This window comes from Procambarus clarkii, chromosome 5 (assembly GCF_040958095.1).
Source record: "Procambarus clarkii isolate CNS0578487 chromosome 5, FALCON_Pclarkii_2.0, whole genome shotgun sequence".
NCBI classification, from domain to species: domain Eukaryota; kingdom Metazoa; phylum Arthropoda; class Malacostraca; order Decapoda; family Cambaridae; genus Procambarus; species Procambarus clarkii.
The window spans coordinates 314,307-339,677 of record NC_091154.1 but is presented as its reverse complement, the minus strand read 5'-3'; the positions used below and the strand labels follow the sequence as shown (position 1 = coordinate 339,677).

The 25,371-nt window shown below is 49.1% G+C and overlaps 1 protein-coding gene across 1 annotated transcript in view; it reads right to left on the bottom strand.

Moving 5' to 3' along the window:
• LOC123751448 (uncharacterized) overlaps positions 1-22,393 on the bottom strand; it is a 59,073-nt gene extending 36,680 nt beyond the window's left edge. Inside the window, exon 1 of the mRNA XM_069337725.1 lies at positions 22,038-22,393. Coding sequence (XP_069193826.1) covers positions 22,038-22,048 — 11 coding nt within the window. The 5' untranslated portion in view covers positions 22,049-22,393. The remainder of the gene's footprint in view (positions 1-22,037) is intronic.
• Positions 22,394-25,371: the final 2,978 nt, after the last annotated feature.

The following is a 25,371-nucleotide window of genomic DNA, read 5'->3' as shown; positions in this document are numbered from 1 at the left end:
ATATTGGCCAGAAAGGCGGGGTCCAAGAGCTAATAGCGCGATTCTGCAGGTACAAATAGTAAATACACACACACACACACTCACGGAAGAATTGGCGAATTGCTTTAACAAAGTCCAAACTACTATGACTGTCTTAAGTGAGTAAGTGAGTGAGGAAGAATGAATCCACGAGCGCGCGCGCACGAGAGGGAGGGGGAGAGAGAGAGAGAGAGAGAGAGAGAGAGAGAGAGAGAGAGAGAGAGAGAGAGAGAGAGAGAGAGAGAGAGAGAGAGAGAGAGAGAGACAGAGAGAGAGAGAGAGAGAGAGCACACGTGTCCTAATACACATGCTAGCTAGACACACACATACACAATTAGGTGAGTACAACTAGGTGAGTACACACACACACACACACACACACACACACACACACACACACACACACACACACACACACACACACACACACACACACACACACCGTCCCCGCTCACCAACGTGCCTAAACCCGTACACACACACGTGTCTGTGTGTACGTCAGGCTCCTCAATTATACGCCTGAGTGACGCACACGTGTCTACACACGTACACGTACACACGCGTCCACGTGTGGTTCTACGCGCACACGCGCAAGCAAGTGCGCGGCGGATTGAAAGGGCCCAACACGTCCCAGACAATACCTGCACCTGCTCTAAGCTGCTCCCACCCCCTTCAACCCCCTCCCCTGAGGGGCTCAGGGGGTGAGGGGAGGGCTGGGGGGAGGGAGGGGAGACCTAAGGGGTTCCCTCCTCTGTATGTTAAGAAGCACAAGAAAGAAGCCATCGGGGTTAAGATGACCTTCCCTTTTACAAGGCCCTTTGATGGGGGGAAAGATGATAGCTCTTACAGCAATCTTTCTCTCTCTTGGTGGCAGGAGCGGCGTGGAGGGACGATGAGGGGCGTGGAGGGACGTGGAGGGACGTGGAGGGACGTGGAGGGACGAGGAGGGACGAGGAGGGACGATGAGGGGCGTGGAGGGACGAGGAGGGACGAGGAGGGACGAGGAGGGACGAGGAGGGAGCTTCAGGAGTGCCAAGAATCAGTGACGTCTTGCCGAAGAATCATCTTCGAACTCACGCAGTCCGGACGTTGAAGAATTCACCTTCGACAAAGGCGTCGATTTGTTCCTGTTTACAAAACTGTGTCTAGGAATTGTGTCCATACCTCTTAGTCCTCCTCCTCCAAGACGGCAGAGCCACAGAGCCACAGAGCCACAGAGCAAGAGCTCCACAGAGCCGTCAGTCACCTGTCATCTGCAGGTGGATGACTGACAAACGTCAAGAGATTATTATTCTCTTGACAATTCTCTCATTCTTCGTTCGGTTAGTTTTAATTTATCGGTTTTTGTAGTCATTATTTCTATCGTTTTAAACTTTAATTTTGTGAATGTGTTTCGTATATTTACACCAGAGAGAGAGAGAGAGAGAGAGAGAGAGAGAGAGAGAGAGAGAGAGAGAGAGAGAGAGAGAGAGAGAGACAGAGAGAGAGAGAGAGAGACAGAGAGAGAGAGAGAGAGAGAGAGAGAGAGAGAGAGAGAGAGAGAGAGAGAGAGAGAGAGAGAGAGAGACAGAGAGAGAGAGAGAGAGAGACAGAGAGAGAGAGAGAGAGAGAGAGAGAGAGAGAGAGAGAGAGAGAGAGAGAGAGAGAGAGAGAGACAGAGAGAGAGAGACAGAGAGACAGAGAGAGAGAGAGAGAGAGAGAGAGAGAGAGACAGAGAGAGAGAGAGAGAGAGAGAGAGAGAGAGAGAGAGAGAGAGAGAGAGAGAGAGAGAGAGAGAGAGAGAGAGAGAGAGAGAGAGAGAGAGAGAGAGAGAGAGAGAGAGAGAGAGAGAGAGAGAGAGAGAGAGAGAGAGAGAGAGAGAGAGAGAGAGAGAGAGAGAGAGAGAGAGAGAGAGAGAGAGAGAGAGAGAGAGAGAGAGAGAGAGAGGAGAGAGAGAGAGAGAGAGAGAGAGAGAGAGAGAGAGAGAGAGAGAGAGAGAGAGAGAGAGAGACAGAGACAGAGACAGAGAGAGAGAGAGAGAGAGAGAGAGAGAGAGAGAGAGAGAGAGAGAGAGACAGAGAGAGAGAGAGGGGGGGAGGGAGACCTGAACAACCCTTTCTCCCCATTTCCTACTCCCCATCTCACCTCCTCTCCCTCTGGCGATGTAGTGCCTGGCGACCGTCCGCCACACGCCCCAAAACCCCGAAATAAGGGGAAGACCTCCGAGAGAACGAGCAGATCTGGTCGACTGAACAATCATTCAGGAACTCGACAAAAGGTTCACAAAAGGTTCAGCACAAATGGAGTTGAATTTAATCTTTCTCTGGAGTGGGGCGAAGCCTCGCTCCCTCCCTCCATAGCTAAGACAATGCCCCGGAGGTAACTTCATCGCCAGGCGTTCCATCGCTCGGGTTACCATAAAGATTGAGGCGTTTAATTGGTGATTACAGATTAAAAACAGCTCCTGGATTTTAGACTCAGACTGTCACGTTCGTGGATTGCTGGATTTATATAATAGTCTTTTGTTTTGGGGGATTTATATATGTTTCTAGAGAGATTTCATAGGATTTAGGATTTCGCCGTTATCTCAAGCGGGATTACGCGCTTGTCTTGATGTCTCCATGGAGACAATGGAGGGATTACCTGTTTCAAGTGTTTACGCATTTAATTATCTAGTTAAGTAATTATGTTCATCACTCGCGATGAACATACTCATCATAGTCATTATTTCGATGACTTGAAGACTTCCCAATGACCTCTCTAGGATTCCAATTGGGCAGTTAGTGTCTCATTAACAAAGGATGGTCAGTTTGTGACACTGAAACGAAGCTCGTGATTGGTAGAGAGAGAGAGAGAGAGAGAGAGAGAGAGAGAGAGAGAGAGAGAGAGAGAGAGAGAGAGAGAGAGAGACAGAGAGAGACAGAGAGAGAGAGAGAGAGAGAGAGAGAGAGAGAGAGACAGAGAGAGACAGAGAGAGACAGAGAGAGAGAGAGAGAGAGAGAGAGAGAGAGAGAGAGAGAGAGAGAGAGAGAGAGAGAGAGAGAGAGAGATATTCAGTGAATAGACTTGGGTTGGATAGGGGGGGGGGGAGTTGTGTTTTTGATGGAGGGGGGGCTGGGGTGGGGGTAGATCATGTTACCCCCCGCAGACCTGTGCTCGCTGGAACACTAGCTGTGCGTCTGTCTGTCTGAGTGACCTGCCGTCCGTATTGTCCAATATCCTTAAAAACGTCTTACATTCTCTAACCCTTACCTCCCCCCCCCCTCCTTTACCTGTCCTCCTGGTGGTCGTTGATTATATTCTCTCTCTTTCTCTCTCTCTCTCTCTCTCTCTCTCTCTCTCTCTCTCTCTCTCTCTCTCTCTCTCTCTCTCTCTCTCCCTCCCTCTCTCCCTGGTCGGCTCAGACACTAGGCCACGCGGGGTGCGACAAAATGTTATTATATTAACGTTTTCTTTAGTTTACACTTAAATTCTACCGTTTTTCTCGGCAGAAAGAAAACTGGAGTTAAAATATTTAATAAGTGTAACTTTAATTAATAACTTTTATTCAAACTTTTGATACTATGGTATTAATAATACAGCTAATACACATGTCACATTAACTTAATATAGAACAACGTGACAGTACGCTAGGACTATAGGTGCTCTACGACTAGTGGGAGACTATACGTGGGTTCGAGCCCATTTCACAGCCCTGGTAGATGTTTCCAATATTAGGTAATGTTGGTACTCATGGCTCATAATATGATGACTACAAAGAGAGGTTGTTGCAAGCGCCCGCAACACCGTCACGACGTTGGTGGCTTGTTATGTACAAGGACAACATCCTCAAAGTGCCGCACCTGGCCCAACCCCGTGGACTACCAGTAGTTGCCACCCGTAGCACTATAGGCTCTCAACCTTCAACAGGTTGATACACGGGAGATCAGGTCAGCTGATCACATGAAGGCTCTGGCACACAGTTGGCTACAGCCACTCAGCAAGCCACTCAGCCAGCCACAAAGCCACTCAGCCAGCCACACAGCCAGCCACAAAGCCAGTTAACCCTTCATAAAGCCAGTGACGTGGGTATAAAGCCAAAAAAGCCTGCCTTCAGCCAGAAAGCCATATACTAAGCCAGTCATCAAGCCACGTGGCTGGTGATAAAGCCAGCCACCAAGAGTCTTAAGTCCTTAAGTGAACTACAATGATGGCTTTGAGTTCATCTCCATCCTGATTATGTCTCTCCCTCTCTCTCTCTCTCTCTCTCTCTCTCTCTCTCTCTGTCTCTCTCTCTCTCTCTCTCTCTCTCTGTCTCTGTCTCTGTCTCTCTCTCTCTCTCTCTCTCTCTCTCTCTCTCTCTCTCTCTCTCTCTCTCTCTCTCTCCCTCTCTCCCACACACATGATAACATTCAATTGTGTGGAAAGGCTTTTTGTAATGGATCAATTATCAGTATTGTGTGTGTGTGTGTACTCACCTAGTTGTGCTTGCGGGGGGTTGAGCTCTGGCTCTTTGGTCCCGCCTCTCAACTGTCAATCAACTGGTGTACAGGTTCCTGAGCCTACTGGGCTGTAGTGTGTGTGCGTGTGTGTTTGATATTTTTTAGAAGACACTATAATGTCCAGTGGCCCCATTTTGTCCAAGCCAGCCATAACACCCGTTCAGACGAAGCAGACACTAACAGCTAAACCCATTCTGTCCAAGCCAGCCATAACACCCGTTCAGACGAAGCAGACACTAACAGCTAAACTCATTCTGTCCAAGCTGGACAGAATCCCACGCTCCGCGCTTCTCTCCCCACCAAATGCCGATAGCCGCGATGACTCTGGCCATAACTCAACGAAATACTGACCGAGTTGGACATTATCGCGGGCATCTCTCTATCTGTGAGTGTGTCTGTGTGTCGCTGCATCTGTCCGGGTGTGTGGGGGGGGGGGACTATACTGGAATATACATGTATACAATCACCACTATACAACACTACACAGCCACAATACGCCACAATACACAATTAATATGTCTGTCTTCTGGGCAATTACAATCTATGAGAATATATTACTAATTAAAGTGATTGTGAAGGTGATTGTGAAGGTGATTGTAGTTGGTGAGGATTGTGGTAGTGATTGTAAATGTAATTGTGGTGATTTAAGAGGTGATTGTTAATTCTAATTCCAGCCTGGTCTGCTAGGACTTGACGTGGTCCCAGCCTGGTGCTGGGACAGCTAGGACTTGCCGTGGTCCCAGCCTGGTGCTGGGACAGCTAGGACTTGCCGTGGTCCCAGCCTGGTGCTGGGACAGCTAGGACTTGCCGTGGTCCCAGCCTGGTGCTGGGACAGCTAGGACTTGCCGTGGTCCCAGCCTGGTGCTGGGACAGCTAGGACTTGCCGTGGTCGCAGCCTGGTGCTGGGACAGCTAGGACTTGCCGTGGTCCCAGCCTGGTGCTGGACCACAGGACTTGCCGTGGTCCCAGCCTGGTGCTGGGACAGCTAGGACTTGCCGTGGTCGCAGCCTGGTGCTGGGACAGCTAGGACTTGCCGTGGTCCCAGCCTGGTGCTGGGACAGCTAGGACTTGCCGTGGTCCCAGCCTGGTGCTGGGACAGCTAGGACTTGCCATGGTCGCAGCCTGGTGCTGGGACAGCTAGGACTTGCCGTGGTCCCAGCCTGGTGCTGGGACAGCTAGGACTTGCCGTGGTCCCAGCCTGGAGCTGGGACAGCTAGGACTTGCCGTGGTCCCAGCCTGGTGCTGGGACAGCTAGGACTTGCCGTGGTCCCAGCCTGGTGCTGGACCACAGGACTTGCCGTGGTCCCAGCCTGGTGCTGGGACAGCTAGGACTTGCCGTGGTCCCAGCCTGGTGCTGGGACAGCTAGGACTTGCCGTGGTCCCAGCCTGGTGCTGGACCACAGGACTTGCCGTGGTCCCAGCCTGGTGCTGGGACAGCTAGGACTTGCCGTGGTCCCAGCCTGGTGCTGGGACAGCTAGGACTTGCCGTGGTCCCAGCCTGGTGCTGGACCACAGGACTTGCCGTGGTCCCAGCCTGGTGCTGGGACAGCTAGGACTTGCCGTGGTCGCAGCCTGGTGCTGGGACAGCTAGGACTTGCCGTGGTCCCAGCCTGGTGCTGGGACAGCTAGGACTTGCCGTGGTCGCAGCCTGGTGCTGGGACAGCTAGGACTTGCCGTGGTCCCAGCCTGGTGCTGGACCACAGGACTTGCCGTGGTCCCAGCCTGGTGCTGGGACAGCTAGGACTTGCCGTGGTCCCAGCCTGGTGCTGGGACAGCTAGGACTTGCCGTGGTCCCAGCCTGGTGCTGGGACAGCTAGGACTTGCCGTGGTCCCAGCCTGGTGCTGGACCACAGGACTTGCCGTGGTCCCAGCCTGGTGCTGGGACAGCTAGGACTTGCCGTGGTCCCAGCCTGGTGCTGGACCACAGGACTTGCCGTGGTCGCAGCCTGGTGCTGGGACAGCTAGGACTTGCCGTGGTCCCAGCCTGGTGCTGGACCACAGGACTGGCCGTGGTCGCAGCCTGGTGCTGGACCACAGGACTGGCCGTGGTCCCAGCCTGGTGCTGGGACAGCTAGGACTTGCCGTGGTCCCAGCCTGGTGCTGGACCACAGGACTGGCCGTGGTCGCAGCCTGGTGCTGGACCACAGGACTGGCCGTGGTCCCAGCCTGGTGCTGGACCACAGGACTGGCCGTGGTCCCAGCCTGGTGCTGGACCACAGGACTGGCCGTGGTCCCAGCCTGGTGCTGGACCACAGGACTGGCCGTGGTCCCAGCCTGGTGCTGGACCACAGGACTGGCCGTGGCCCCAGCCTGGTGCTGGACCACAGGACTGGCCGTGGTCCCAGCCTGGTGCTGGGACAGCTAGGACTTGCCGTGGTCTCAGCCTGGTGCTGGGACAGCTAGGACTTGCCGTGGTCCGAGCCTGGTGCTGGGACAGCTAGGACTTGCCGTGGTCCCAGCCTGGTGCTGGGACAGCTAGGACTTGCCGTGGTCCCAGCCTGGTGCTGGACCACAGGACTTGCCGTGGTCCCAGCCTGGTGCTGGACCACAGGACTTGCCGTGGTCCCAGCCTGGTGCTGGGACAGCTTGGACTTGCCGTGGTCCCAGCCTGGTGCCGGGACAGCTAGGACTTGCCGTGGTCCCAGCCTGGTGCTGGGACAGCTAGGACTTGCCGTGGTCCCAGCCTGGTGCTGGGACAGCTAGGACTTGCCGTGGTCCCAGCCTGGTGCTGGGACAGCTAGGACTTGCCGTGGTCCCAGCAATGACAGGGGCGGCTCCTACCGCCCTGTTATCAACTGTATCAATTCCTGTTTCAGAGATCTGTGATTAAATGGTTCCTGCATGTCTGATGTCTTTATTATGGGGGAGAGAGAGAGTACACAGCCCAGGTCTCTCAGTAATAACCTTGGCATACATACACATGACTTAGAGGAGACATGATCACCACATACAAAATCCTCTGGGGAATTGACAGGATAGATATAAACAGTTTAACACCGGTGGGACACGAACAAGGGGACACAGGTGGAGACTGAGTACCCACATGAGCCACAGAGACGTTAGAAGGAACGTTATCAGTGTGGGAGTAGTTAACAGGTGGAATGCATTAGGCAGTGATGTGGTGGAGGCTGACTCCATACACAGTTTATAATGTAGATATGATAGAGCCCAATAGGCTCAGGAACCTGTACACCAGTTGATTGACGGTTGAGAGGCGGGACCAAAGAGCCAGAGCTCAACCCCCGCAAGCACAACTAGGTGAGTACAATTAGAACATAATTTAAGTGACATATTTACCGGTTAGACCTGAGAGTATATCATGTAGGATGTTCTCTAATCCGGATTATACCAAGCGTAACCGGCCACATATAATGGTCGTAGCACCTCGTCGGATTAGTCCGGAGTTCAGAAGTGGGCGGTAGAACGATTTGTTCGGTTGAGCCACTTAACCGGCCGCGAATTTACGGATTAAATGTGGACTGTTCGGTTGAGTGAGCGATATTATCTCTCTCTCTCTCTCTCTCTCACTCTCACTCTCACTCCCTCTCTCCCTCCCTCTCTCTCTCTCTCTCTCTCTCTCTCTCTCTCTCTCCCTCCCTCCCTCTCTCTCTCTCTCTCTCTCTCTCTCTCTCTCACTCCCTCTCTCTCTCTCTCAGAGAACAGGGAAATAAGTACAAATAATGATGGACAAAATATGATTTAAAAAATCGCCCTCGGAAGAGTGAGGGAGAGAGTGAGTGAGTGAGGGACATTATCACCCTTCCGCATGCGGCGCCAGAGGCCGCATGCGGCGCCAGGGGGCAACATGTGGGCCAGAAACCTCACATTAAACACTAAACCCACACAGTGTAACTCACATGTAATGGCACACTGTGTGGCACAAGTTGCACAGCCTTCTTGTTCATCGTGTTCACTCACAGGCCAGTGCATGAAGTGCTACACCCATTCTCAGCCTTAGTCAACAAGAACCCCTAAATATCCTTCATGTATGAGTTGCCATGTTGCTGCCATGGGTTGCCATGTTGTTGCCATGAGTTGCCATGTTGTTGCCATGTTGTTGCCATGGGTTGCCATGAGTTGCCATGTTGTTGCCATGGTTTGCCATGTTGTTGCCATGGGTTGCCATGAGTTGCCATGGGTTGCCATGTTGTTGCCATGGGTTGCCATGTTGTTGCCACGAGTTGCCATGTTGTAGCCATGGGTTGCCATGAGTTGCCATGTTGTTGCCATGTTGCCATGGGTTGCCACGGGTTGCCATGTTGCTGCCAGGGGTTGCCATGTTGTTGCCATGAGTTGCCATGTTGTTGCCATGTTGTTGCCATGGGTTGCCATGTTGTTGCCAACGAGGCACGTGTGCACACCGTCCTGCCACTGCGGCACGTGTGCCCTGCGTCCTGCCAGAGAGGCACCGCCATAAGTGAGCACCAAAGGCCCCGAGCAACAGTAGCAGCTGGCCTACTCAACTCATTGTGGAAGGGAACACACAACTAGACGGGAAAGGTGGGACAGGCCCTCAAAAGCTCACTGGTGTTTATATAAACGGACTCCAGGCGTCCGGAGTCACAATGGTTCGAGCCCCTTATCTGATCTCTTATCCGAACCACTCCCATTCACAGCAACGATTTCTGGGTCAAAATTGTGATTTTCGGAGTGTTTGACAGATGTTCTGTGAGAGAGAGAGAGAGAGAGAGAGAGAGAGAGAGAGAGAGAGAGAGAGAGAGAGAGAGAGAGAGAGAGAGAGAGAGAGAGAGAGAGAGAGAGAGAGAGAGAGGGAGAGAGAGACATACACTAGTCCGCTCCTATTCCTACCCCGCACCAAACCCATTCACATGTCTATCCTGCGATTGAAACAATCCAGTGACCCCCACCGACTGTCACGTTTAACAGGCCAACTGCGCCACGAGTTGAACAGCCTCGTTACAATTCAGTCCTTGTACAGGTCTAAGAAGTGTGTGTGTGTGTGTGTGTGTGTGGGGGGGGGGGGCAGGGTTGAGCCCCAGCTCCCAAGCCCCACCTTACACAAGTAGTTCCAATCACAGACTTCAGGCAGTAATCTTGTTTACAATTCCTATTGTTTACAATAGACCTCCAACAGCTTCTCTCGTCCTATTGGTTGATTCTACCTAGTGAATGACTGGCGCTGTTGCTACTAGAGAAATGTCTGCTGGTCCTCTAGGCCTATAAGGCCTAGTTGGGCGCTGGAGAGGTTGCTTTAGGCCTAGAGGGGACGTATATTAAGAGTCAATTAATGTGACGAGCACTGTATGGCAAGTCACGTGTGTCATATATGGACCAGACCCGCATATGTGGCCGCAAGGTCCTCTCAGCCAATCCCAGCACGCCGCGTCACGGCTTGCGTCACTCCCGCCAGCCAATACCGTCACGCCACGTCACTCTTACAACCTCTCCCGCCAGCCAATGGCTGCACAACACCTCACAACCACGTGGCCGCCGCCCCCCCTCTCCACACGCCTATTTCCCCTCTTATTAACTACCCAACGACCAATTAACACCCGCAGTAGCCAAATTGCCCGTCAGACGTGGCAGATGCCTTGACATCTGACGTCAACTGCTTCAGTGTTGATAGTACCTACCCCCCCCTCGTTAGTCAAGGGGGGGGGGGGGGTCCACGGGTTGTATATGCATGAACCAACACAACATTTGCAACTATGATAACCAAATGGGTTATTATTTATTAACATCTTTATTGACAAAATTAATTACAATTTTCCCCTAATCTGAGGATTTCAATTAAGTCTTGTTAAAGTGAGGCTAATGTCAGGCAGGACAGAGGCTCGTACACAAGGCAATAGGTCTAGCTGACTCAGTTTAGTGTTTTCAGGTTACAGTTCTGTGTGTGTGTAAAGTCTTTGAAAATGTAATAAGTAATTACGAAACGTGTTCAAGTGTCGCGTCACACTAGAAATAAAAAATGAATTTTGGAGAATTAATTTTTCAATTACCATCGACAGTAAAACAGAAACATAAGAAATATTGAGAAAATTCGTGTTAGAATTATTAATCTTACTTTTACGGTCATATTTAACAACATATGTTTACAGGAAAGATTGCTACCAAAATATACTAGTATTAAGACAATAGGTCTAAACTGTAGGCTGGAGCACATATATATCATGGTTACAATCAATGTTTTAATGTAAGGATATGTGAAAACAACTTTCTACTGTTCACTGCCACACAAGGGCAGGGATGGGGTCATAAGTGATGCAGCTTAGAAGTAATATAAGTAAAATAAGTAAAAATTCTCCATTCTTTTAAATGGACAAGTAAATTTAGGATAAATTGTTAGGATGTCGTCCAGAACACCGGAGTCAATGACATAGTTACACAGTTACAGCCCAATAGGCTCAGGAACCTGTACACCAGTTGATTAACAGTTGAGAGGCGGGACCAAAGAGCCAGAGCTCAACCCCCGCAAGCACAACTAGCTACACAGTTGGTGGTACAAGAGGCCAGGAGGTCTAAAGTCCTTTACGGTTTCACATTCAACAATATAGTGTTCTAGTGAATGCATTAAAGGTTTATCACAGAGTTTACAATCTGAGTATTCTGGTAGTGGCTCAGCCTCACTAACCTGCCAGATGTGTCTATAGCCAAGGGCGAATTCGCGCAATTACTACATCACATTGCCTGGTCCGGTTACTGTGCTGACCATACAAATACCTATTATTACAAAACTTGTCATAACTTTTAATACTGCAGCTTTCAGGTCTCTGGGCATTTCTTTGTTCAAAATCTGAATTAAGTTCTTTAATTTGTATGTTTCTAATAACTGCATTAGATAGTCCAAAGTCATAATCAATGTTTTCTTTCCTGCAAGATTGGCCAAGTGATCTACTAAATCATGTTGTCCAACTCCAACATGGGATGGGATCCACACAAGTTTTATGCAAGAGTTATTATCATTGGCAAAAACTTACATTTCATTTAATATTACAAGCTACTTCAGACATTGTGATGGGTTATTTAGGGAGTGTAGAGCACTTTTAGAGTCACAGGGGAGAGAGAGAGAGACAGAGAGAGAGAGAGAGAGAGAGAGAGAGAGAGAGAGAGAGAGAGAGAGAGAGAGAGAGAGAGAGAGAGAGAGGGAGAGAGAGAGAGACAGTGAGAGAGAGAGAGACAGTGAGAGAGAGAGAGAGAGAGAGAGAGAGAGAGAGAGAGAGAGAGAGAGAGGGAGAGAGAGAGAGACAGTGAGAGAGAGACAGTGAGAGAGAGAGAGAGAGAGAGAGAGAGAGAGAGAGAGAGAGAGAGAGAGAGAGAGAGAGAGAGAGAGAGAGAGAGAGAGAGAGAGAGACAGTGAGAGAGAGAGAGACAGTGAGAGAGAGAGAGAGAGAGAGAGAGAGAGAGAGAGAGAGAGAGAGAGAGAGAGAGGGAGAGAGAGAGAGACAGTGAGAGAGAGACAGTGAGAGAGAGAGAGAGAGAGAGAGAGAGAGAGAGAGAGAGAGAGAGAGAGAGAGAGAGAGAGAGAGAGACAGAGAGAGAGAGAGAGAGAGAGAGAGAGAGAGAGAGAGAGAGAGAGAGAGAGAGAGAGACAGAGAGAGACAGAGAGAGAGAGAGAGAGAGAGAGAGAGAGAGAGAGAGAGAGAGAGAGAGAGAGAGAGAGAGAGAGAGAGAGAGAGACAGAGAGAGAGAGACAGAGAGAGAGAGAGAGAGAGAGAGACAGAGAGAGACAGAGAGAGAGAGAGAGAGAGAGAGAGAGAGAGAGAGAGAGAGAGAGAGAGAGAGCGGACACAACACTACTCAAGTATTCACAAGGATTGTGTCACCATGTTTATGCTTGTTTAAGGAACATTGTGGCATCTATAGTGTCTGTTGTTGTTGTTGTTGTTGTTGTTGTTGTTGTTGTTGAAGACAACGGGAGGGGACTATGAGGGGAAGGCGCCAAGCCAATGCGACTATATAGCACAACTTAAGTGGTTGGGCACACTGAGGGCAGGTGGAGGACAAACTAACAAGCAATAACAACATAAATGATCTTCCTCATCTCGACAAGTCGACGTTTTGCCCCGCAGTAAACAGCAATAACTTGTAATAACTAAACCATTCGCCTGTTCCAACAGTGTTTCCCGCTTGTTCCACCATCACTAGAACCGGTATGAAGTCTTTGAGTATTATTGTAGTTAATGTTTTCATTAATTACAATTAGTGGCATAAAAACAAACATAATAGTCGTAATTATCGAGCATCATTGGAGGCGTCACCTTAGCTTGCAAGGACTCAGTTTGTAAATAATTTTAGTATTTTGTTCGTCTCAGTCACTATATATTGGTATATTATTTACACTTGAGAAACGTTTAAAACTTGAGATATATATATCAACGTCGGTCGCACTCACAGTAAAGTTAATTTAGCAAAACAACGTTCAATTAATTTAAAAAATTATCGAACGGCTTTTGCCATATAATGGGTTCAGGTTTTATTTTTAAATTTGTGGGAGAAGAAATTTTCTCTCTCTCTCTCTCTCTCTCTCTCTCTCTCTCTCTCTCTCTCTCTCTCTCTCTCTCTCTCTCTCTCTCTGCCAATTAAGGAGTTCTGGGAAGGAATGTGTATGTCTCTGAAGTTCTTTTTAAAAGAGATTTGCATTTTTGTTCGTCTTTATTTGTAACGATAATGTCGTGTCAATACGACGATCGTGACGTCACGACTCCGGGCCCAATGTTTACATTCCGTCAGCTGATCGACGGCTACTTTTGGCGGGCTTCTCCCAGGCTTTGTTTACTCTCCTCTCTCTCTCTCTCTCATATATATATATATATATATATATATATATATATATATATATATATATATATATATATATATATATATATATATATATATATATATATATATATATATATATATATATATATATATATATATATATATATATATCATCACAAACTTGTATCCACAGTCACTTTGATCAATCATTATAACACTGGCTGGACTTAAGGGGTCCCTGGCGGCTGAGTGGACAGCGCTCGACGTTCGTAGTTCTAAGGTTATCGATCCCCGGCGGAGGCGGAAAGAAATGGGCAGAGTTTCTTTCACCCCTGATGCCCCTGTTCACCTAGCAGTAAATAGGTACCTGGGAGTTAATACAGCTGCTACGGGCTGTTTCCTGTGTGTGTCCTCTGGTCCTGCCTCATCTGTGTCTCCAGCCTCCACCCGTGTCCTCTGGTCCTGCCTCATCTGTGTCTCCAGCTTCCACCCGTGTCCTCTGGTCCTGCCTCATCTGTGTCTCCAGCTTCCACCCGTGTCCTCTGGTCCTGCCTCATCTGTGTCTCCAGCCTCCACCCGTGTCCTCTGGTCCTGCCTCATCTGTGTCTCCAGCCTCCACCCGTGTCCTCTGGTCCTGCCTCATCTGTGTCTCCAGCCTCCACCCGTGTCCTCTGGTCCTGTCTCATCTGTGTCTCCAGCTTCCACCCGTGTCCTCTGGTCCTGCCTCATCTGTGTCTCCAGCCTCCACCCGTGTCCTCTGGTCCTGCCTCATCTGTGTCTCCAGCATCCACCCGTGTCCTCTGGTCCTGCCTCATCTGTGTCTCCAGCATCCACCCGTGTCCTCTGGTCCTGCCTCATCTGTGTCTCCAGCTTCCACCCGTGTCCTCTGGTCCTGCCTCATCTGTGTCTCCAGCTTCCACCCGTGTCCTCTGGTCCTGCCTCATGTGTGTCTCCAGCTTCCACCCGTGTCCACTGGTCCTGCTCTTAGTATCAGTAACGTTGTTATCATGTCTCCTCCAACTGTTGCGTCAACGTGTGCGTCATTGCGTCTGCCATTGACGCAAATCGATCTCCGAAATATTCAGGTCTGTCCCTTCCTAATTATGGGCTGTTTCGTGGCCTTCCCTAACCAGTGATTGGCTGATTATGGAGCCAGATTTCTCGCCTATGATTGGTTGATTACCGTGACGCATGCGCAGTGCGGCCCTCTCTCTCTGTGTGTGGGCCGGAGTAGGCACTTCAGTAGTTCCCGGTTGTTAGCTTAGTTTAGAAGATTGTGCCTGATAGAAGGGTAATTACAAATTGCTTAATAATTGGGTTATTAGTCGGTTGTTAGGGTTTGTTTGGAGTAGTTCAAGTGGAGTCTTGGCTAAATGGTTGTTAGCCTTGTTCAGAATTGTTAATTGCGGTTATCAGACTAGTTGGGTAGTTTAGGGTTTTTCAAATGGGTTGTTATACGGTCTAAAATGAACATGTGATCAAACGAGGCAGTTGGGCACTTAAGTGGTTATAGAGGGAGGTAGTTTAGGGCTTGTTAAGAGGTTGTTTAAAGTCAGTTACTAGGTTGTTGAAGATAAAGGTTGTAATAAGTGAGTTACGGCTCTTAATTAGGTCATAACGCCCAATTGATGGTTAAATACGCTCTAAGTACCAATTGGGTCGTTAATAACAGATCATTTAGTAGTCAGAGAAGTATACCCCCCCCTCCATGCCTCCCAGCGGTAAACTCAGCCACCACACAGTACCATACACATGTAAACCCAATATAAACCTACCCCACAGAGCATCAGACAAGAGTAAACCACAGACCCAGAAGTAAACTCAGGTATTACCTTGATAAATGTGAGGGAACAACTCCTCAAGGGCCGTGATGAGGATTCGAACCTGCGTCCGAGAGCGTGAGGGTAGAGCAAGGTATACCCCTGGTGTCAAGAGGTAGAGCAAGGGGAGGTTTGCGTGCGGTAAACTCACAGAGACAGAACGCGTCTGAGAGCAGATTAGGAACGCCGGCAGGTAATTAGTGACCCCTACACCTGTGCCCTGGGGGGGGGCACCTCACACGTTGTATGGGGGAGGGGGTGATTGAGTGGGGGTCATCCCCCCCCCCCCCCACAGTAGGCTCAGGAACCTGTACACCAGTTGATTGACAGTTGAGAGGCGGGACCAAAGAACCAGAGCTCAACCCCCGCAAGCACAATTAGGTGAGTACACACACACACACACACACACACACACACACCACACACACACACACACACACACACACACACACACACACACACACACACACACACACACCACACACACACACACACACACAAACACACCCACACACCACACACACACACCCACACACACACACACACCCACCCCACACACACACACACACCCACACCCCACACACGCACATTCCCCCCCCCCCACACCCCCCCCACACACATACGCACCACCCACCCCACACACACGCACACACCCACACCCCCCACACACACACACCCACACCCCACACACGCACACACCCACACCCCACACACGCACATTCCCCCCCCCCCACACCTTCCCCCCACACCCCCCACACAGTAAAACACAATTCCCCGTCTATAAGACAGCCTTGTAGAGTCTTTCACTCCGTACAAGGACGGTCCCTGTAAGCGGACCTGTCACATTATCTTGGTCAGGGGTGTGTGGGGTGACACTAGGGGGGTAGGGACCAAGAAACACACACTAGGGGACATGATCACGACATACAAAATCCTAACCCAAATCGTCAAAATAGCGGAAATCTGTAACTTGTAGAACAAGAGGTCATGGATTCTCAGGAAATAAAGGTGTCGAAATGACATTAGAAAGTTGACTTGAGCAAACAGAATTGGAGTTACGATAAAGAGTAGTGGGAAGACGGGACACCACGAGCGTAGTTCTCTTCCTGTAACTACGCTTCAGGTGATTACACTGTGGTTAAGACCAAATACCACACATAAAGGTTTAATATGACCTAAGTATACCTGTTTAAATGAGTTTACCCGGGCGTTATTCCTCGCTTAACTGGTTTACAGTAGAGTTTAAGGTATATTTGGTTAAGGGAATGATCTAGGGGGATGGTTAGTGTGTATACTAACCCCTCCCACCCTATGGGGTGGTTGGCTTGTTAGCTGGTGTATGTTGACTTGCTTGTAGGGTTGTTAGGGCGGTGAATGGCGTAGTTTAGCGTTAGTTATGGGTGATTAGAGCTGACCAGTTGGTAGTTATCTGTCTCACACACACACACACGCACGCACACACACACGCACGCACACACACACACACACACACACACACACACACACACACACACACACACACACACGCGCACGCACACACACACGCACGCACACACACACACACACACACACACACACACACACACACACACACACACACACACGCACGTACGCACGCACGCACACGCACGCACACACACAGATGTGTGATGAAAGTAATAGTCAATGAGAAGAGTTGTGACAGATGAGGATTGTAGGATCCTCCAAGAGGACCTGAACAGGTTACAGAGATGGTCAGAGAAATGGATTCTGGAATTCAACACGAGCAAATGTAAAGTTATGGAAATGGGACTAGGAGATAGGAGACCAAAGGGACAGTACACAATGAAGGGGAACAGCCTACCTGTAACGACGCGTGAGAGAGACCTGGGGGTGGACGTAACACCTAATCTATCTCCTGGGGCACATATTAATAGGATAACGACAGCAGCGTACTCTACACTGGCAAAAGTTAGAACATCATTCAGAAACCTAAGTAAGGAGGCATTTAGGGCGCTTTACACTGCCTACGTGAGACCAGTCTTAGAGTATGCAGCATGGAGTCCCCATCTGAAGAAGCATATAAGGAAACTGGAAAAGGTTCAGAGGTTTGCAACGAGACTCGTCCCAGAGCTGCGAGGGATGGGGTATGAGGAGCGCCTGAGGGAACTGTGCCTTACGACACTAGAAAGAAGAAGGGAGAGGGGGGACATGATAGGAACGTATAAGATACTCAGAGGGATTGACAGAGTGGACATAGACGAAATGTTCACACGGAATAGTAACAGAACGAGAGGACATGGGTGGAAGCTTGAAACTCAGATGAGTTACAGAGATGTTAGGAAGTTTTCTTTTAGCGTGAGAGTAGTGGGAAAATGGAATGCACTTGGAACAGGTTGTAGAAGCAAATACTATTACTAATTTTAAAACCAGGTATGATAGGGAAATGGGACAGGAGTCATTGCTGTAAACAACCGATGCTCGAAAGGCGGGATCCAAGAGTCAATGCTCGATCCTGCAGACACAACTAGGTGAGTACAACTAGGTGAGTACACACACACACACACATACACACACAGACACACACACACACACACACACACACACACACACACACACACACACACACACACACACACACACACCACACACACACACACACACACACACACCACACACACACACACACACACACACACACACACACACACACACACACACACACACACCACACACACACACACACACACACACACACACACACACACACACACCACACATACACAGACACACACACACACACACACACACACACACACACACACACTCACAGACACACCACACACACACACACACACACACACACACACACACACACACACACACACACACACACACACACACAGACCTTGAGTTTCAAACATTTATATAAAATGTCAAAGTAATTTTCAAACTATATTTGCAATTGTATCATGACCCCTTATATTGACCCTTGGTGCCTGCCTGACAGCTTCCCTGTCACTACCTCACCCGACACACTCCACCCTATGTATTCCACCTTAGTATCTCCTACATCGTGATCATGTCCCCCTCGTCTACTCTGTACAGTTATGAGGTCTTGTTCCCTGAGCCTCACAGCTCCGGCACCAGTCACACAAATGGACTTTCTCAGTTTTGGTGCTCCACGAGGCCTGGATTCCTGGCTGGCGCTGCATATTCGTGTGTTGGTCTAACGTTGGTTGTGTGGATTGTTGTATTAATAGTAGTATTGGTGATAGTGGTGGTGATTGTGGCTGTGGTGGAGATTGTGACTGTGGTGGTGATTGTAGCTGTGGTGGAGATTGTGGCTGTGGTGGTGATTGTGACTGTGGTGGTGATTGTAGCTGTGGTGGAGATTGTGGCTGTGGTGGTGATTGTGGCAGTGGTGGTGATTGTGGCTGTGGAGATTGTGACTGTGGTGGTGATTGTGGCTGTGGCGGTGATTGTGGCTGTGGAGATTGTGGCTGTGGTGGTGATTGTGGCAGTGGTGGTGATTGTGGCTGTGGTGGAGATTGTAGCTGTGGTGGAGATTGTGGCTATGGAGATTGTGACTGTGGTGGAGATTGTGGCTGTGGTGGTGATTGTGGCTGTGGTGGTGATTGTGGCTCTGGTCGTGATTGTGGCTGTGGTGGTGATTGTGGCTGTGGTGGAGATTGTGGCTGTGGTGGAGATTGTGGCTGTGGTGGTGATTGTGGCTGTGGTGGAGATTGTGGCTCTGGTCGTGATTGTAGCTGTGGAGATTGTGGCTGTGGTGGTGATTGTGGCTGTGGTGGTGATTGTAGCTGTGGTGGAGATTGTGGCTGTGGTGGTGATTGTGGCTGTGGTGGAGATTGTGGCTGTGGTGGAGATTGTGGCTGTGGTGGTGATTGTGGCTGTGGTGGAGATTGTGACTGTGGTGGAGATTGTGGCTGTGGTGGAGATTGTGGCTGTGGTGGAGATTGTGGCTGTGGTGGTGATTGTGGCTGTGGTGGAGATTGTGGTTGTGGTGGTGATTGTGGTTGTGGTGGAGATTGTGACTGTGGTGGTGATTGTGGCTGTGGTGGTGATTGTGGCTGTGGTGGTGATTGTGGTGGAGATTGTGGCTGTGGTGGAGATTGTGGCTGTGGTGGAGATTGTGGCTGTGGTGGAGATTGTGGCTGTGGTGGAGATTGTGGTTGTGGTGATTGTGGCTGTGGAGATTGTGGTTGTGGTGGTGATTGTGGCTGTGATGGAGATTGTGGCCGTGGTGGAGATTGTGGCTGTGGTGGAGATTGTGGCTGTGGTGGAGATTGTGGCTGTGGTGGAGATTGTGCTTGTGGTGGTGATTGTGGTTGTGGTGGAGATTGTGGCTGTGGTGGTGATTGTGGCTGTGGTGGTGATTGTGGTGGTGGAGATTGTGGTTGTCGTGGTGATTGTGGCTGTGATGGTGATTGTGGGTGTGGTGGAGATTGTGGCTGTGGTGGAGATTGTGGCTGTGGTGGTGATTGTAGCTGTGGTGATTGTGGCTGTGGTGATTGTGACTGTGGTGGTGATTGTGGTTGTGGAGATTGTGGCTGTGGTGATTGTGGCTGTGGAGATTGCGGTTGTGGAGATTGTGGCTGTGGTGGTGATTGTGGCTGTGGTGATTGTGACTGTGGTGGTGATTGTGGTTGTGGAGATTGTGGCTGTGGTGGTAATTGTGGCTGTGGTGGTGATTGTAATTGTGGTGGATATTGTGGCTGTGGTGGTGATTGTGGTTGTGGAGATTGTGGCTGTGGTGGTGATTGTGGCTGTGGTGGTGATTGTAACTGTGGTGGAGATTGTGGCTGTGGTGGTGATTGTTGTGGTGGGGATTGTGGTGATTTGTGGCTGTGGAGATTGTGGCTCTGGTGGAGATTGTGGCTGTGGTGGTGATTGTGGCTGTAGTGGAGATTGTGGTGGAGATTGTGGCTGTGGTGGAGATTGTGACTGTGGTGGTGATTGTGGCTGTGGTGGTGATTGTGGCTGTGGTGGTGATTGTGACTGTGTTGGAGATTGTGGCTGTGGTGGTGATTGTGGCTGTGGTGGAGATTGTGGCTGTGGTGGTGATTGTGGCTGTGGTGGTGATTGTGGCTGTGGTGGTGATTGTGGCTGTGGTGGTGATTGTGGCTGTGGTGGTGATTGTGGCTGTGGTGGTGATTGTGGCTGTGGTGGTGATTGTGGCTGTGGTGGTGATTGTAATTGTGGTGGAGATTGTGGCTGTGGTGGTGATTGTGGCTGTGGTGGTGATTGTGACTGTGGTGGTGATTGTGGCTGTGGTGGTGATTGTGGCTGTGGTGGTGATTGTAATTGTGGTGGAGATTGTGGCTGTGGTGGTGATTGTGGCTGTGGTGGTGATTGTAATTGTGGTGGAGATTGTGGCTGTGGTGGTGATTGTGGCTGTGGTGGTGATTGTAATTGTGGTGGAGATTGTGGTTGTTTTGGAGATTGTGGCTGTGGTGGTGATTGTGGCTGTGGTGGTGATTGTGGCTGTGGAGATTGTGGCTGTGGTGGAGATTGTGGCTATGGTGGAGATTGTGACTGTGGTGGTGATTGTGGATGTGGTGGTGATTGTGGCTGTAGTGGAGATTGTGGCTGTGGTGGTGATTGTGGCTGTAGTGGAGATTGTGGCTGTGGTGGAGATTGTGACTGTGGTGGTGATTGTGGTGGAGATTGTGGCTGTGGTGGAGATTGTGACTGTAGTGGTGATTGTGGCTGTGGTGGTGATTGTGGCTGTGGTGGTGATTGTGGCTGTAGTGGAGATTGTGGCTGTGGTGGAGAATGTGGCTGTGGTGGTGATTGTGGCTGTAGTGGAGATTGTGGCTGTGGTGGAGATTGTGGCTGTGGTGGTGATTGTGGCTGTGGTGGAGATTGTGGCTGTGGTGGAGATTGTGACTGTGGTGGTGATTGTGGTGGAGATTGTGGCTGTGGTGGAGATTGTGGCTGTGGTGGAGATTGTGGCTGTGGTGGTGATTGTGGCTGTGGTGGAGATTGTGGCTGTGGTGGTGATTGTGGCTGTGATGGAGATTGTGGCTGTGATGGAGATTGTGGCTGTAATGGAGATTGTGGCTGTGGTGGAGATTGTGGCTGTGATGGTGATTGTGGCTGTGGTGGAGATTGTGGCTGTGGTGGTGGAGATTGTGGCTGTGGTGGTGATTGTGGCTGTGGTGGTGATTGTGGCTGTGGTGGTGGAGATTGTGGCTGTAGTGGTGATTGTGGCTGTGGTGGTGATTGTGGCTGTGGTGGTGATTGTGGCTGTAATGGTGATTGTGGCTGTGGTGGAGATTGTGGCTGTGGTGGAGATTGAGGCTGTGGTGGTGATTGTGGCTGTGTTGGAGATTGTGGCTGTGGTGGTGATTGTGGCTGTGGTGATGATTGTGACTGTGGTGGAGATTGTGACTGTGGTGGTGATTGTGATTACGGAGATTGTGTTTGTGGAGCTTGTGGTGGTGGTGATTGTGGCTGTGGTGATGATTGTGACTGTGGTGGTGATTGTGGCTGTGATGGAGATTGTGACTGTGGTGGAGATTGTGACTGTGGTGGTGATTGCGGTGGAGATTGTGACTGTGGTGGAGATTGTGACTGTGGTGGTGATTGTGACTGTGGTGGAGATTGTGACTGTGGTGATGATTGTGACTGTGGTGGTGATTGTGGCTGTGATGGAGATTGTGACTGTGGTGGAGATTGTGACTGTGGTGGTGATTGCGGTGGAGATTGTGACTGTGGTGGAGATTGTGACTGTGGTGGTGATTGTGATTACGGAGATTGTGTTTGTGGAGCTTGTGGTGGTGGTGGTGATTGTGGTTGTACTATACTGTCGTAAAATTAGGTAAACAGTTGACTACCACCCAGGTGCCAATATGGTGGTAGGTGAACAGAGGCATGAGGTGTGAAGGAGTGTTGGGCCGTCGTGCCGTGGGAAGCGAACTTGGGACCTTTACTATGTAGGACAAGCGTAAAAATGTATTATATTTTGTCAAAGAATTTACATATTAAAGGTTACATATTGGTAAATACTTACGATATCACCATGATGAATGGAAGAGCAGCTCACTATCACTACACCATCACTTTCTCACTACCGTTGAAGTCTTTTTTTTCAATTCATAATATGGGAATTTTCGGGAATTTTTGTTTTGCACGAGAGCGGTGAGTGAGTCCGTCAGTCGCGCTCAACACCGTACAATATTCACCGCCCACACGTGAGCAACAACCGCCCCGGGAGGTACGATAATCACCCAAAACACGCGATAACTCCTACGTGTATTTCTTAATTTTTTTGCGTTATGTGATAATTGTGTGTGTGTGGCGGGGTGTAGGGCCGCCGGTGCGGCTGGGTACTGTACCGGGCAGTGACTGTGAGCACGGCTGGGCCAGGCTCCCTGCCCCTTGCCCCAACACAAACCATTCCAATTGGTCGCTCGTAAAAAATTCTCCTCGTGGGTGGAGCCCGTCAGGGTGTGGGTGTTGCCATATGGCACCGCCACCTTCCTGTCATTGTTTTTAGCTTGTTAATAACGCGTGATTTCCCCTCAGCGTTGTGCTAGAACTTTGCAAATTTATTAGATGATGCATTCAAGATATTTCCCGGCATGTTATAACTCAAAATGGATGATAAATAATGGAGAAAGAATCAATTCGCCGCCATCTCGACGGCTCAGGCGGGCGGGGATTGGCTGGGAGGCGTGAGAGAAAACAGGCACCAGCCAATCAGCGGGGCGACCCGGCGGAGCGGCAGGGCACCAGCGAGGACAATCCTTCAGTCGGAGATTAGCTGCGACCGCGTCAATTACACGCTCCTCTTATCTCTCTCTCTCTGACCTCTCTCCTCCTCCACTTAACACCTCCATTACGGCATTCTTGGTGGTCAAATAACCCGCCACTACTTCTTCCCGCTTGACCGTAGCAATAAACTCGCCCCTCGGCGCAAAATATAAAAAATGACTAATTTTCATTCAATAATTCTCACGAATATCAAAAACATTGATTAGTAATTTTATTAATCCTATTTACGCTTGGACACACAGGCCAGGAATTATAGGGACAGTTTAACTAACATTATAGCTAAATACTCAATCACGCAGGAGATACATTACACTATATATATGGAGTAATTAATGGTTTTAGGCTATTAACTAAAAACTTATACACACACACAATATATATATATATATATATATATATATATATATATATATATATATATATATATATATATATATATATATATATATATATATATATATATATGTATGATAGCCTAAACTAACATATCCCAGCCTACACTAGCATATCCCAGCCTACACTAGCATATCCCAGCCTATACTAACATATCCCAGCCTAAACTAATATATCCCAGCCTAAACTAATATATCCCAGCCTAAACTAATATATCCCAGCCTATACTAACATATCCCAGCCTAAACTAACATATCCCAGCTTAAACTAATATATCCCAGCCTATACTAACATATCCCAGCCTAAACTAATATATCCCAGTCTAAATATATCCCAGCCTAAACTAACATATCCCAGCCTAAACTTATATATCCCAGCCTATACTAACATATCCCAGCCTATACTAACATATCCCAGCCTATACTAACATATCCCAGCCTATACTAACATATCCCAGCCTATACTAACATATCCCAGCCTATACTAACATATCCCAGCCTAAACTAGTATATCCCAGCCTAAACTAGTATATCCCAGCCTAAACGAACATATCCCAGCCTAAACTAGTATATCCCAGCCTATACTAACATATCCCAGTCTAAACTAACATATCCCAGCCTAAACTAATATATCCCAGCCTAAACGAACATATCCCAGCCTAAACTAGTATATCCCAGCCTAAACGAACATATCCCAGCCTAAACTAATATATCCCAGCCTAAACTAGTATATCCCAGCCTAAACGAACATATCCCAGCCTAAACTAATATATCCCAGCCTATACTAACATATCCCAGCCTAAACTAACATATCCCAGCCTATACTAACATATCCCAGCCTATACTAACATATCCCAGTCTAAACTAATATATCCCAGCCTATACTAACATATCCCAGCCTAAACTAACATATCCCAGCCTATACTAACATATCCCAGCCTAAACTAACATATCCCAGCCTATACTAACATATCCCAGCCTATACTAACATATCCCAGTCTAAACTAATATATCCCAGCCTATACTAACATATCCCAGCCTATACTAACATATCCCAGCCTATACTAACATATCCCAGCCTAAACTAACATATCCCAGCCTAAACTAACATATCCCAGCCTATACTAACATATCCCAGCCTATACTAACATATCCCAGCACACACACACAGACCAAGAGCTAAAGCTTGATCCTGCAGGCACAAATAGGTGAGTACACACATCCACCTCACGTCGCTAGAAGACAGAAGAGTAAGGGGAGACATGATCACTACCTACAAAATCCTCAGAGGAATTGACAGGGTAGATAAAGACAAACTCTTCAATACGGGTGGGACACGAACAAGGGGACACAGGTGGAGACTGAGTACCCACATGAGCCACAGAGACGTTAGAAGGAACTTGTTCAGTGTGGGAGTAGTTAACAGGTGGAATGCATTAGGCAGTGATGTGGTGGAGGCTGACTCCATACACAGTTTATAATGTAGATGTGATAGAGCCCAATAGGCTCAGGAACCTGTACACCAGTTGATTGACAGTTGAGAGGCGGGACCAAAGAGCCAGAGCTCAACCCCCGCAAACACAACTTGGTGAGTACACACACACACACTCTCCTTTTTCTTTCACATGAAATTTAATATTACGAAGCAGGAAATAAAAAAAAACTATAAAAAACTCTACGGAAAACACACCCACGATTTTAGCAATCATGACATTCTCAAATGGGAATTAAATGGGGTCATCCCAGATGCCAAAATTTCTGAAAGTGTGGCACTAGGGCCGACGAGGACTTGACCCATGACCCTAAACACCGTCATTCCAAACAGGAATGAATAATTACAACACACCAAAAACCCCGAAACTTTAGCCCAAAAAGCTCGGGTGTAGAGTCACCCACAGGGCGCCTGTTACGGCAGCGTGGGAGCCTCGCCTCGCCCTGGTAAAGTCGAGTACACGGCGTCGATCCCCTCGCTGATAAGACGCCTGGTCAACCACCCTCCAAAGACCATTATTCCAGCTAATCCCATTTCGTAGGCCCTGTAACGACCGCCTGACATGAACCTATTGGGCAAGGATTAGCACAGTTTTGGCTGGGATTAGGATAGTTTTCTCTCTGGCTGGGATTAATCCCTTCCTCAGTGGTCAACTACACACACCTTGTTACACTTGGGCTCCTGCA